Source organism: Gossypium hirsutum, chromosome A11, assembly GCF_007990345.1.
Source record: "Gossypium hirsutum isolate 1008001.06 chromosome A11, Gossypium_hirsutum_v2.1, whole genome shotgun sequence".
Lineage (NCBI taxonomy): Eukaryota > Viridiplantae > Streptophyta > Magnoliopsida > Malvales > Malvaceae > Gossypium > Gossypium hirsutum.
The window spans coordinates 18,404,487-18,420,093 of NC_053434.1; the positions used below are offsets into that span (position 1 = coordinate 18,404,487).

The window sequence follows — 15,607 nt, forward strand, 5'->3', positions numbered from 1 at the left end:
ATGTTCTTAATATTGATATAATCAATCCTTTAACAGAATTATATTTAGAATATCATGACTAGGATGAATTATGAAATGTTATTTGCAGAAGTCTAGACTTTGATACCTTGGAGGAACTAGAGGAGTGGATAACCTTTGAATAGTCTATTCACGAAACAGTGGCTCATATGAAGGCACCGCAATTACGAAAAAATTCAAGTAAAAATTTTGAATTATCTCATTCACAAACTAAGCTTTACCATCTGTTTTGCAGGCTCTAGAGTTGAAACTCAAACCACTTTTAGACCATTTGAAGTACGCCTTTCTCGACAAAGGAAATACTTTACTGGTAATAATCTCGAGTAAATTCTCGAAAGTAGAAGAGGAAAACTTGGTACGAGTTTTTAGAGATTATAAAAAGGTAATTGGATGGACGATAGCCAATATTAAGGGTTTGAGCCCCTCAACTTGCATGTAAAAAATTCAAGTTTTAGATAATTCAATTCCCAAAAAAGAGGCTCAAAGGCATCTCAATCCACCCATAATGGAAGTGGTAAGAAAAGAAGTTCAAAAGTTACTTGATGCTAGGATGATCTATCTCATTTCTGACAGTAATTGGGTCAACTCGGTTCATGTAGTACCAAAAAAAACTAGCGTGACCGTAATTGAGAATTCGACAGGTGAGATAGTTTCCACTCGGGTCCAAAACAGGTGGAGAGTCTGTATCAATTATAGAAAGTTGAACTCCTTGACTCGAAAAAATCATTTTTCACTTCATTTTGTTGACCAAATGTTAGAACGTTTAGTTGGGAAATCTCATTATTGTTGTCTTGATGGTTATTCAAGATTTTTCCAAATTCTAGTAGCATCGGAGGAACAAGAGAATATAATGTTTACGTGTCCATTTGGCACGTTCGCTTACAAACGGATGTCTTTCAGACTTTGCAACGCACCAGCCACGTTTTAAAGGTGTATGGTAAGTATATTTTTCAACTACATCGAGAAAATAATTGAGGTGTTCATGGATGACTAAGATCGAGGGTTATTAAGTGGATATTACTTTTGTAAGAGTTCGATTTCGAAATAAAATATAAGAAATGATGCGAAAATTTGGTAGCTGACCATCTGAGCTGAATACCTCCATCGGAGGATGCCACACCACTTAAAGATGATTTTTCGGGTGAAAGTCTGCTTGTTATTCAGACAATTTTCCTTTGGTACGCAAACATGGTGAATTACCTTGCTACAAGTATAGTATCTTCTAACTTATCGCGATTTGAAAAAGATAAGATCAAACTTGAATCGCGATACTATGTTTGGGACGACCCCTACCTTTGGATATACTATTTCGATCAGATAATTTGACGATGCGTTGTAGAAACTGAGGTAAAATCGATTCTATTTTTTTGTCATTCTTACGCATGTGATGGACATTTTGACTCTAAACGAACTGCGCATAAAGTACTTAAATGTGGACTATTTTGGCCACATATTTTTCGAAACGCATATTTGTTCTGTAAAACATGCGAAAAGTGTCAAATGGCAGGAAACTTGAGCAGAAAAATGAAATGCCTCTAACCCTTGTACATGTCTGTGAAATATTTGATATAGGGGGCTTTGATTTTATGAGACCTTTTGTCTTATCATACGGTAACATTTATATTTTACTTATTGTTGACTATGTATTAAAGTGAGTGGAAACAAAAGCCATTCGTCATGCTGACGCCAAAACAGTAGTCGATTTTTTAAAGAGTTATATTTTTTCCAGATTTGGCACACCGCGAGCATTGATCAGTGATCAGTGATCAGGGAACGCATTTTTGCAATAAGGTAATTGACACACTTTTGAAAAAATACGAGATAGTGCAACGAGTCGCTACGACTTATCACCCTTAATCAAATAGTTAAGCGGAAGTGTCGAATCGAGAAATCAAGTTGATTTTGGAGAAGACCGTTAAGCCAGATAGGAAAGATTGGAGTTTGTGACTAGATGATGCATTATGGGCGTACCGTACAGCTTATAAAGGATCCATAGATATGTCTCATTATAGATTAATTTTTGGTAAACCGTGTCATCTTCCTGTTGAACTAGAACATAAAGCGTTTTGGGCGGTCAAGTAATGCAACATGGAGTTGGAAGCTGCAGGTAAGTATTGTTAGTTACATATTTAGGAACTTGAGGAAATTCAACGAGAAGCGTATTAAAGTGCCCAAATTTATAAGGATAAGATCAAGGCATACCATGATCAAAAGATAGCCCGTAAACAATTTGTGGTAAGGCAAAAAGTATTACTTTATGACTTTATACTAAGAATCTTTGTAGGTAAGTTTTGACCTAAGTAGTTAGGGTCTTTTGTTATTATTTACGTATTTCCACATGGTACAGTTGAGGTTAAAAGCGAAGAATCCGGAAAAAATTTCAAGGTCAACGGACAGCGATTAAAGCCTTTCTACAAAAATTTTCAAGTCCACATGGTTGAAGAATTAGTCCTCGAGGAGCCGATTAAATAAATTTCAAGGTCATCGAGTTAACGACGTTAAACAAAAGCGCTTTTTGGGAGACAACCCAAATTTATTCTCATTTATTTAATTTTGAGTTTAAGTAAGATTTAGGTTGTAAATAAATTTTTATTTATTCCAGTTAATTTAATATTTTGAGGAATGTAATGGAGGTTGTGAATATTTCAAAAGTCGAATAATGATGGTGGCGTGGCCACAACATGCTACATGCTGAAAATTATTTACCTACAAACAAAATCCAACACCGACAACACCGTTAAAAGACACATGGTGAGTATTCTTAACTTTTTTAATTGTTCTTTGAGTTACTGTCTTTTATTGCATATAAAACATGCTTGAGGACAAGCATGAGGGGTTTGAAATGGTAAGTAAAATGGTAAATATGCATGATTTTTGCTGCATGTCTCTCTTTTGCGTATGTTAAATCTTATGCTAGATTTATTCAATAGTTTATTTGACATTGAACATTTAATCTCGTTACTTAGTCAATTTAGACAATTGGGTAATTTTTGAATTAAAGTGTTCAAGTATCTAGATTAGTCGACATTTATGTTTTAAAGTTGATATATGTAACTAGATTTTTCATATAAATTAATTGTTTGGAAAAAAATATTTGCTGGTACATAAATAAATAAGTAAAATGAAAAATAAATAAATAAAGGCTCAAGTTATGAGTGAAAGTTTCGAAAACGTGGCCAAATTTAGTAACTGAGGTGAGGTGCTTGGGTTGTTATTTCATCTCGCGTAAAAAGGCTCGAGTGACAAATCGAAAACTTACAAACATTCCGCTAACCGAGCCTAAATAAAAAAAGAGACTGTTTGAACTGAGTAATCGGGATAGGATGCTTGGGTTGTCATCCTATGTTTGAATTTAGTAATCGGGATAGGATGCTTGGGTTGCCATCCTAGTTCGCATAAAAAGGTTTCATTATGTCTAAAATTTTTATTACTGTGTGATTAATTAATAATACCTTACAAATTTTGGATTCAAACTTAATTTACTGAAATGATTTAGTTCACATATTTCAGTTTTATGACACTTTGTTGATTAAACTAGGTATTTTTAGTATTTATTTATTTTTTGCCTATATTGTTTACATTGATTATGGATGCGAAAAAGAGGCTCGATTTTTAATAAATTATTGAATAATTTCTAATGTTTGAAAGTACAATATGCTTGAGGACAAGCATGAGCTAAGTAAGGGGGATTTGATAACATGTTAATTGCATTATTTTTTGTATTTAATTCGGTTAATTTTTTAATTGATCCCTGCTGAATTAGTGCCTTTATGTTTTTAATCTTGTCATGGATGCAATTGGGATGCTATGAGTCAAAAAAGAGCAGAAAAGGACCAAATTGAAACATAGTCAATAAAGTGAGGCCGAATAAAAAATGTGGACAAAGTCAAGGACTCATCAGATTCTTTTAACTTTGTAAAAGCCAAAATTAGAAAAAAAAAGTCTAATTTTAATTTTTATTTAATTGTAATTATATGTTGAAGTGGTTAAAGTCAAATTTAGTAAACATCATATAATGTATATATATATATATATAAATAAAGCTTTAAGGTACCTTGGAAAAACACCTTATATTTTACATTTGGAATTCATTTGAAATTAAATAAGAATTTTTTTTTCCAATTTGATGCATGAGTAGCTGACTACTACTTTCATTTCCATTTCTTTATCCTTTACCAAAATTTGTCTAATTGCCTTTCAAACTCTTTCCCTTCCCAATTTCCTCCATTATCATCAAATTTCTTTTTTTCGAAACCTACGAAGCATGACTAAATCTATATTTCATTAAATTCAATCTTAACTTTAGGTTGGTGTTCTTTCCGGTCGGGAATCGTGAGATATATATCCATACTAAAAATCCTTCCAATCGGTATTCAAATTTTTCTTAAGCACCGGGATTGACAACTAATCCATAAAGTTAACTCAATTTCAAGTCAAAAAGTGCACGTTAGGTTGGAGTCGTGTTTGTTGACAGTTGGAGAAACGAGTCGGCCGTGCTGTATTCGAATATCTGAGAACAAATCAAGGAAGAAGTGATCGAGTTTAAACGACCCACGCAGTTGAGGCCGTTAATTCGAGTTGGGTTTTTCAGAGCGCAAGACTACTGGAATCTTGAATCGGGAACACGTGTATCTCGGTTAGATAATCGGTACGGGTTGGTTTGCATGTCGTACCGGGACTAGCTACAAGAGGAAGAATTGGTGGTTAGGACATTCTTAACTGCTATAACTAGTTTATTGTTTGGAGGAGAAGATTAATTTTTAATGATCAATTCAAAAATTTGGAATCCACTGAGTCTCGGGCTAAGGCTTATTATCTTTAATTACAAAATCTGAATTTAATTTTCAATTTAATTTCTAATTTATTTAATTATTTATTTATGTTGTTTCAATTATTTAGTTTCTAAACATTTCAAAACTCTCCTGATTTATTTATTTATTTTTCAGCAGGTCCGTTTGAAGTCGTAAGCACGACTATAGCCACAACTATCAACACAACAGAAATTTTGATCACAAGTTAAACGCGAAAGTTAATTATAACACCAATTCCTAAGGACTCGACCTTACTATCACTCTTTACTACTATTTAGAGTTATTTTGTAGGAATTATTTTTTTATGATTTCAACCCCATCAGTCATTTTGTATTATAAGTTGGTGTTCGGTTATGGAAATTTTCAACAGTTCATTGGAGGAGAATATGTCCGACAACTACGTTGGAGAATTGAATTTTTAAAAAAAAGCTGAAACTTTATTCGGATCATACTAATTTTGGCATAAATAATAGAACACCATTTCTTTGCAAGGCCGCCTTCATTCATCCTTCCATGCTCATCTTAGTGGCAGCAAAACCAGCTTTCTGCTTTGGCATCGTTGTCTACGAATCTGCTTTGCTCCATTTTTGTTTGTATAAACGACCCACCTACCTCACCTTGGATCACCAACTTGGAGTTCGATTACTAACCTTCCACTGATACAAGAGAGTGTTGCAGAAACCTATCCATTAGGTTTTTTTCGATTCTCCAACAAAGTAGGACATGAGAGAATTTCTCACCTGGACTGAACCAATGAATCCAATGAACTCCCCCAAAGCTCTGGGGCTGAGGAGGTCGTTCTAACTCTCTCTCTGTGGCTATTGCTGAGATTGAGCCACGACCTCAACTAGAGAAGATCAAAGAGGCACAAAGTTCATCGACATTCAATAACGTTTTAAACATGCCACCCACAACAGCATTTACAAATGAGTAACGCAAAGTTTCTGCTGCTCAACACATCAACCTGTTTGTTTTCATCATAAAATACCACAAACTTTCTTGCCAAGATGAAGCCAGAATTTAAGGGCCGAATAAAATTTTAATTTTTTTCATAGTCTATACATTTATAACTTTTAAATGATTAAAACAAAGTGCAATTTTATAATTACTAATTTAAAATTTAAAAAAATTTAAAGAGGCTAGCCATTTTAAGGGGCTCAACCCCGGATTCGCCAATGTTTCTTGCCAGTAGATATTTGGATATGATTCAATTTTCCTCAATCTATTATAAATATTAAACAATAAATAGAGACAGACCCACCATTTGACAACAAATATACAAATACCTTTGGAATTGTGCAAGCCATGAAAACAGATACTTCACTTGCATATAAAATAAAGCCTTTCACTAATGTATCATGAAAAGCATTTGGGACAGAATTCAAGTCAAAAATCTCAACTGAAACAACTGAAAATTTGTTGGCCTTTGCTTATACCAATTACAACATTTCAGTTCAGTACACCCTTTTCTTGCTATCAAAATTCACTTTACAGGTAAGACAGAGGAAAGAGAAGAAGAAGAGCTGGAAATGAAATTTCCACCAACCTAAATCTACTTTCCAAAACCCCCCAAAACCTTAAATAAAAGGGAACAAAAGAATGGAAAAGATTCTCACCCTTAATAGTAAATGCTAAGAGTTCAAGAACTATGAAAAGGAAAATTGGGTAAACACCATATAGCAAGAGACAGACCTGCACATGCCTACCTTCACTAACTTTAAACGGTCAAAATCAGTTAAAGGCGAAACTGGATCTTTATGCCCTCAACCCAAGCAAATAGAAGATACCATTGGCAATTTTTTTTTTTTGTCCTGGCCTCCTTTGAACGGATTAACAATCTTAACTCTGGTTAATGGTGTATCTTCTCAATGCTCCTCTCCATTCAAACCTGTTGGAGTTCCCAAAAGTAGCACAAGATTGGAGACATTGAATGTCTTGTTTAGTTGATTTACAAAAAAAGAAAAAAGAACATATGAATCCTTGTTTCAATAGTTACTGGGCCAGTTCATCTGTGCATGCTGAGGCTGCTGATAAACATTGGCAGCAGGTCCCCCCATGTCAACAGCTCCAGCCATAGTCTGAGCCTGTTGTAGAAGAGGATGAACACCTGCTGCTACTCCTTGGGGATGATAGATACCAGCAAAGGAGCCAGGACCAACCTGTGTTGGAGCAAAAGTTACATTCTGACTCTGAGGGGGAAGGTTATAGAATGAACTGGCTGGCAGACTGGATATCTCTCGACCAGGGGGAGCAATCCATACAGCTGAACCTTCACTCTGCAGGAAAGCAAACATGTAAAACAATAAAAAAAAATAGTCAAGAATGGTTAATAGCAATGACATTCTTTCCAAAACCAAAGAGAATGCTTCAAGGCAGAGACAGGTACAGATAAGCATATTATGTAGAACTGTAGCAAACATTTAAATCAACCTACGACAACATGATCACCATTTCAGGCCTTAAATTAACATGAATTTAGTACATCAATGTGGCATTGTCTTTGGTCCAAAAGGGATAGGAATTCATCTAATAAGCAGAAATTATCAACTTCACCCTCAGGCTCCCCTAAACTGGAACAAACAAAAAAAATCAAGAAATCCATTTACAAGGCTTCTCATAACAGAAATTTAAAGAGAGAAAAGGGAAGTAAAATATTCCAAGGGTGTATGCACAATTAAATTTCAAACACCAAAGACAATTCCCAGCCACAAAGAACTACTGCCTCTTAGAATCTTAGATATCTCAAGACAAACATAACAGCCATCCTCCATCTACCTTGACAAACTTTAGACAATCTGGGCTCATTAAAACATCGTCTTTTAAGATTCATGTAACTATCATTAAGAAAAAGAAACTAAATTGTATCAAAGAAAATACAACAAGAAAAGAAATTGAGACAAAAACCTGAAAGATTGTTCTTACATTCTTGTCTTATTTTATAAATGTTCAAAAACATAGGGGTAATATGCAGGATATAAAAAAAATTAGGTCCAAAGACATGCAACCATAACATATCAAAATAAACTAAGAACAAACTGGGCAATGAATCAAGAAGTCATCATAAATTTTTGTTTCCTTACTTCTTCAAGAAATAAAAGGAAATAGAAATGAGAACATGTTGCCAACCTGCTGCCCTGTGATGTAGACATTGCTTTCCTTGAACTGAGATGCACCAAGATCCTCATTTGTGGTTGAGTTTCCAGTTGAACTGGGATTATAACCAGCTGGGGAGGAGCCATAAGGCCCATAACCACTTGGCATTCCAATATGTGTAGAATTCACCGGATTATTTCCAGGTTTAAATTGAGGAAGCGAAAATTTGACTCCTGTTGTAGATGCTGCTGGTGCAGAAGGATAAACAGTTCCAGCTTGAGGATGTAGAGGAAACGCACCATTGTTTATAAATTGGTGGATTGCAGGAGAAGGATAATAGAAAGGAGAGTAAAAGGGGGCATATTGAATGTAGTTTGGAGGATAATGTGGTAAATGCACCCCAGCTGCTGAGCGGTAGACAGGGACTGGTTGCTGAGTCACAGATATAGAACTTTGCATCAAACCAGCAGCTTGAGTTACTGTTGGAGTTGGACTTCCTGTTGTCAGTACTGAAGTGTTTCCACCCTGCCAAATGCCAATATATGCAAATAAGCTCCAAATCCCAGCAAAATTGAATTGAAACACATGCAATATGTATGGGTTAAGAGTTTGGATGCATCCGGTGGTAACAGCATAATTAGATTATGCTGAATAACACCACTACCAAACAAGTGATACTTATTTTTCTAGGAGAATCATCTATCTAGAATGTTCACGAATTGAGTACCTATATTTCAGCGACTAAAAGTTCTGCACAACAGACCAAAGTTCAATAAAAATGAGGCATATCATATGTTATTACTTTCCAACAATATAGTCAATCAGAAAGGAAAAAGAAACATGCTCATTAAACTAACAACAGATCCCATAATTTTTTTCAACAATTAAATATTGCTCTAGCAAAATTGACACTTTTCCATGTAAAGTTATGCAAGTTGCTTAATCTTAATCTCTGCACACCTCTTGTGGAGGCTGAGAAATCTGTGAAGGAAGTACTGCAACATTCCCATTGTATTTTGTAGCAATTCCAGCAGAAGGAAACGGAGAAAGTCGACCGTCATTATCAGCACTTGAACGGTAGAACTGGGCATAATAAGTTGCTGGATCAAATGGCTGTTGAACCTAAACATCAAAGCATTTAATAACACAAGAAATTAGTATTAGAACAAACAACTGGTACAATTGCAATTGATTTTATAGAAACAATATTATAGCAAGCAGCAAAATGACCAAAGGGGATTTGACATAAATTAGTTAACATATGAAACTTTCTACTGCATTTTACATAAAAAAAAATCAAGCTAAAAGAAACTTAAGCTTGAATAATACAAAGGAAATAGCAGAGCAGCATTTATAAAGGAAAAGCAGAGGGGATGGAGGGAGATGCTTACAACAAAGCTTGAAAGACGAGAAACTTCACGAGCTTGAGATTCAGGGTTTTCGAGGGGTGCTAAAATAGGAGGGACAAGTCCAATATTGTAGTTAGGAGGCGTATGGACCACAGAGTATGGATGGCCTCCAGAAGGCAATGCATTGTCCTGCTTGTTTTCGTTATACTCAGGAATAGAACTAGAGACATCACCATCACCAGACAAATTTTCAGGAGAATGTGCAGGTGATTGTGGATGATCAGAGTGATCTCCATCCTCAGCAGTTGTCAGCGCGTTTTGATTGCTAGAATCAGTAACATAACAAGAAAATAGCATGAGCAAGCATACAAAAACCCACCAAATAGTAGCACGATTATGGTCCCCAGAAAGGTTAACACTGCTTATTCCATAGAAAAAGGGGTTAAAATTGCCCATAAGAAAAGTCAAAAGTGAACAAACCTAGAATTCTGCTCCTCTGCAGTTTCATCAACATCCTGAGAAGCATCAGACAAAGGTGTAGGACTCTTAGCACTCTCCTGACAACCAACAGAGCTCAATGTTACTCCAAAACTAGCATCAAAACTTCCAAAACTCAGCTTGGTTCTTTCAGATTCAGGGACATGGATATGGTTTGGAATTATAACATGTTGACGTTGTGGGAGATGCAACTCCTCTAGCTTCTTCTGCAATTTTAAAGTTGCTTCTTCAGAGTCAAGAACATTTGAAACAGGCTGTGAATGAGCATTGGCTTCAACTGAACTAGTAGGAACTTCAGATGCACCAGCTGTTCCAGAACCCTGCCCAACATTAGAGCTGATTGGCTTTGGTTTCCACTCCTTATTGGAACCAACTGTTAATGACATATAGGAATTAATATCTGCAGATATCTATCAAGTCTTTCGACTATCTTCAGGTAAGAATATAAAGTAGTCCAAACATTCGTAAGTAACAGCTAAATATGCTCCAAAAGCACACATTTTCACTAAAGTTATCCAACCACTAGTAAGTAATATGGAAGAATGAAAAACCAAGTAAACTTGTCTGAAAAGATTCTACATCTTAAGCTTTAAAAAGTTCCCTTACAGTTTCTCAAAGTTCCACTGTTACTTAAGGGGCTACTTCTATTTAGACAAGGACAATTCCTCTAGCCGTCTCAATTATAATGATGCTTTCGAGTCAAACTTACAACAAGCACACAATTGAATTATATCTTGCTCAAAGGAAAAGGTCACTGATACCCATTTACCAAGGATAGTTATAGATTCCAACAATTATAAGGAATAATATAGTGAAGTATAAATCCCATCTCCAAGAATAGCCCACAGATCTTGATGCCTATACTAGATCGAGACAACATAAGCATCCAAGTACAGTCTAGCAAAAAGCCAAAAATCCACTTTTTTTTTTCTTCTATAGCACAAAATCCACCAAGAAACCCATCTCAAATTTCATTAACAATGACCAATACATAAAAAAGTTACAAAACAGCATTGATAAATAAAAATTCATTCCACCTACCTTTTTGAGGGCCAATTATTTGTTGTGAGCGGCCACCATAATTGGATGAAGGTCGGCTCGTAGAGGAACCATGGGTTGTGGCAGATGAAGGTTGGCCAGACTCACTCAGCAGATTTTTTGGTGCTCCAGAAGATTTACTAGGCATCTTTCCTTGCACAAAAGAGCTACTAATTTCAGTAGCTGCCATAAGTCAAAGAAAGAGATTAATCAGATTGATTAGTATAAGGAATAGAAGTCTCCAAAACTGATTAATTTTTCAAAATCCTGACCAGAAGCTAATTTTCTTTCAGTAGGGACAACTGTATCTGATTCTGCAGAAGCCTGGCCACCTCCCACTTCACGTTTGATTGTTCCCAGAGTGCCAAGTGGCTGAGAATCACTGGACAGAACTAGCACAGGATCTGAGGACGAGAAGCAGATTGTTGCAGAAGATGCTGAACTAGTCGATGGGAAGCAGTCACTAGGGCTTGCTGCAGGTGGCCCACTCATGTCCACACTTTCAAATGTAATTGTGGGTTTGTTTATTGCACCAGCAGGGGATGGTGCACTCCCGAACTCATAGCTTGCAACAGATGAATGTTCCTGAGGTTGATTGGCAGCATTTCTTGCAGGTGCAGAGGATGTTTCAGCCACTACACCAGTAGGACCATCAGCCATGACAGGTACAGGGCTATAAAACATAACAATAAAAATGCAATTCAAACAAACTGCATTTAATTGAAGCCATATATTTATCAATAGACACCAAAAAATATAAAATGAAAATTATATAAGATAGCAGATCTGCAAATTCTGGCCACCTCGCTACCATAGTTGATTCATTAGTTTTTGTCTCCTGAGAGGTTGATGAAGATTGACCACTGGCTTTCTCTGCACCTTGATTTGCTCCATTATCTCTCCCGGGACCAGAACTCTTGGAAACACCAGCCTCTGATAAGATAAAAAAGCAGAAATTGCATGAAGATAATTGTTGACAATAATTCAAAATTTATAAAATCTAGCTCGAGAGACATGGAAATTTGATTTATCAAACTGAAAGAACTGCAAAGATACAAGGACAATAGCAAGTCAACAGCCCGGACATCGACAGTTCAACACCAGAGGACATAACATAAAACACATCTGACACAAAACTAAACAAAAAGCAAGGGAAGGGGAAAAGAAAAACATGTCCAAAGCAAAACTATGAAACTTGTTCATTGAACCATACTAAATTTGTCACATGGCTGAAACAAACACAAGTTCATGCAGCACAATCAACTCATTATTTCAGAAGCCTAACATTATTCAAGAAACAATAATGTTAAATAAACTTCTGTTCCAAATGTCTGTTTACCATGTGCAGCATAGCGAGCAGAGAAATTTCCCCGGCCAACCCGACTCCCCCTTCCCTGTGAACCAGATCTCCACCGCGACTCTGCAGACTCTTTGTTGTTCGAACTCTGCAACAATGAGCAATAAAACCACATGAACTCCAATGATAAAACAGAGTCTGAACCAAGCCAAAAAAAAATACTCTCCAGTTGAAATACAAGGTATATTCTTGACAAATACTTCCAAGTAGTCTCTGCCGCCCCCCAACCGCCATTTTAAAACCAAAAAGAAAAAGCATGAAAACACTATGGAAGCTCAACTTTCTTGACACCATGGATCCTACTTCCCTATTACCTTTTGTAGTCCACCCTTTCATCCTGTTGTCAGTCAATCTTGTCCACCTCCCACCACTTAACACCCAAACTCTCTAGCCCCGACTGAAACCTTAGAGGCAAAAGAAATTTACTACGGGTAAAACAAAAACTGGTAGGACTTATCTAAGCCTCTTCCCTCCATCATCTACATAATAGGACTTAGCTGAACCAATATCTTAACAATAAGAAGGTTCAACATTGCAAAAACAGAAAATAGCAGAATTTACATAAATTCAAAAAGAAAGAGAGAAAATACTTGTGCAATTTTCAGTAGAGTCTCTTACCTCTTTTTTCCTATCACGTTTTCTTTTTACTTCACGAAAAGGATCTGAAAGACAATATAAAAATTTCATATATTTGGGAGCAATTAAAATGGTACAGTGTTCAAAAAGAATGGCACCAATTAAAATGGCAATGTATCAGCAAAATGTAGTTAGACATAAACAAGAGAGTAACATTTGCTAAGAACAACGTATATCCGAGTGCTGTTTGCCCAACACAAAGCCATAACTCGTAAGTAGAGAAAACTGAAAGCTTGCAGCGCATATAAGGCCAGAAGATGATGTCATTGCTGAATTTGGGTACCAAACTGAAGCAGCAACAACATCAAAAGATAAACTTTGGAATAGAACAATGAAAAAAATAGGGAAAGCTAGAAAGTATTGATATAGTGATTAAAACAACAGAAATGGTAAAACTCCTCAGGGTTAATAAGTTACACCCGTTTGCAGATGCCTATCAACGTGTTAAATGTCTTCAAAACACTTGATGGCAATAAATGCTAACCAAGTGTGTCACTTAACGAGCATACTTTCACAATGAATTAGTGTTATAATAGTAATCGCCACATTTACTAGCTGTGGCAGTCAGAGCAAGATATGTGAAGGAAAACAAGAAAATGAGAATACTGGAACTGGAAACCTAATTAATCTAATTACACAAAATGATAGCTTCATAAAAGTGCAAACAGATAATACTGTCCTAACTAATGAACAGAAAGTGGAAAAATTAAACAATGAGCAGCCAAATAATAAAATTTGCTGCAGATACGACCATTTAAGAAGCAATTTAGTCAAAACATCATTTCTAGAGCTTTGTTCTGTTACTTGTAAAGATAATACAGACACATTAAATCACTAACCCTTGGAGGGGGATTAAGGAAACGAGATATGAACACCAACAATCACGCAATTCGCGAAGGAAAAAAAGGAGAATAAAAAACCAAAGCTTGCATTTTCATGTATATATAACATGTAAATAAAGGAATAAAAGAAATGAAAAAATACATATCAAATCAAAATGTAATCATAATAATACCAAGAACAGCGTAAACTCATTATACTCCAAAAGATTTTAAAAATACTAAAAAAATTCCTACCACAGTCCCCAGCAACAAAACCCAAATCACCAAAAATTAAATTAAGATCAAAGACAAGCTCGAGGAAACACAGATCACAATAAAACATACAAAAAACACCCAAAAAAGTATAAGATCACCCCCCCATTTCCGTAATCCCAGGGGGAAAAACCATTAAAAATCCATAAAGAAATGGAAAACTTAGCAAGAAAGAAACCTACAAGGAGAATATAAAGAGAAAAAAGTACCCTGAAGAAGGAGCCTCTGAGCGGTTTCATTGGGATCCATAGAACATTCTTTAAGCATAGCATAAATCTCATCTTCACTGTGATTACCGGTGATCTCTTTTATGTTTTGGATCGTTTTCCTCACGCTGCTTGGAATTGATGAAACCCTAAACCCCCCACTGCTCATCTTCTCTGAAAATTTGATTTCCCCCTTTTTTTTCCTTTATTCCCCACTTCCCCTCTTCAAACAAAGCTATTTCTCCTTCCCCCTTCCCTTTGTTTTCCACCAGCAACTATATTTCTAGATTATTAGTATATCACAATGATAAATGTTTTGGTGTTATTTTTAAAAGTGTATAGAAAAAAATGAGAGAAATGGAGAGTTGGAGACTGAAGAGAGGTAGGTACTCCAGAAAGAAATCAAACTTTAAATGGAAAAAAATTTTATGGTTTTTTTTTTCATTGATCTAAAAATGAAAAGCAAGAGGAAAATGGAAGACTGACCGGGAGGAGGGAGCAAAATGTAGACCTTTTTTTTCGGGGGTTCACTTTAAATTATATTTTATTTTTTATATAAAACCTTACCATTTACGAATTTTTTATGGGCCTTGCCCTTATTTATCAAATATATATTATTTTTGAAGCCCTTTGTTATTGGAGGTAGAAATTACAAAAATAGTTATATTATTTGAGATCATTTTAATTTTTTTTTATTTTAAAGAAAAATAATAAAAAAATTATATAGTATGCAATTTGAATTTATGCTAATTACATTTGTAAATCTTTAAATTTATCACTTATCACCTAATTAAAGCTTTATTTTAATCTATTTTAATTATAAAAAGATATTTTTATAATTTTTTTAATCGAATTGGTATCTAGTTGATTCGTAACATCAACTCAATAAAAACCCAATCACATAATATTTTAATAAAAAAATTAACAATATTAATCATTTTGATTAATTAATAATATTATAAAAATAAAAAAATTAACAATATTAACTATTTTGACTAATTAATAATATTATAAAAATATAGAGATCAAAGTACTTTAGAAATTAAAGTTAAAAAAATTTAAATTACAAATTTAGGAATAATAGAGGGATTAAAGTTGAAATTTAATCACTAATTTATAATATATATATATGGGTTTAGAAAAATTTTTGAAGCAAAGAGTATTCCTTTATTGTTAATTATACATTAAACTAACATTAAAAATAATTTATTGGTATTATTTATAATAATAATAATAATAATAATAATGATTAAAGTAATATTAATTAGTATGATAGTATGTTAATGTGAATCACGTCTTTTAAAAACTCTACCTTATATTATTAATTTATAAAATTAGATAAATAAAAATTTAATTTTTATTATTTTATTAATAATGTTTTTATTAATTCTTGAATATAAAACTAATAGATAGATTCTACGGTCGTAACGAATTATTAATAATTATAATTATTTATTCATGATATTTTTATTGAATTCATATTAGATTACACTTATTATTGTAAATT

At 34.5% G+C, this 15,607-nt stretch overlaps 1 protein-coding gene across 1 annotated transcript; it reads right to left on the reverse strand.

Annotated features, from left to right (window-relative positions):
- Positions 1-6,229: 6,229 nt before the first annotated feature.
- LOC107924172 (flocculation protein FLO11) lies at positions 6,230-14,628 on the reverse strand. Its single transcript, XM_016854485.2, has 11 exons — positions 14,104-14,628; positions 12,783-12,826; positions 12,147-12,252; positions 11,611-11,740; positions 11,080-11,480; positions 10,811-10,990; positions 9,752-10,142; positions 9,314-9,596; positions 8,883-9,044; positions 7,956-8,447; positions 6,230-7,105 (listed from the first exon to the last, which is right to left on the reverse strand). The coding sequence occupies exons 1-11, from the start codon at positions 14,267-14,269 to the stop codon at positions 6,815-6,817; spliced, it is 2,646 nt and encodes an 881-aa protein (XP_016709974.2). The 5' UTR covers positions 14,270-14,628; the 3' UTR covers positions 6,230-6,814.
- Positions 14,629-15,607: the final 979 nt, after the last annotated feature.

Excerpts from the sequence above, each read along its gene's own strand:
- LOC107924172 (XM_016854485.2), bottom strand. The coding sequence starts at position 14,269 with ATGAGCAGTGGGGGGTTTAGGGTTTCATCAATTCCAAGCAGCGTGAGG. Across the intron at positions 9,597-9,751 it reads GCAGAGGAGCAGAATTCTAG|CAATCAAAACGCGCTGACAA; the intron begins GTTTGTTCACTT and ends TACTGATTCTAG. Across the intron at positions 9,045-9,313 it reads CTCGTCTTTCAAGCTTTGTT|GTTCAACAGCCATTTGATCC; the intron begins GTAAGCATCTCC and ends TTTGATGTTTAG.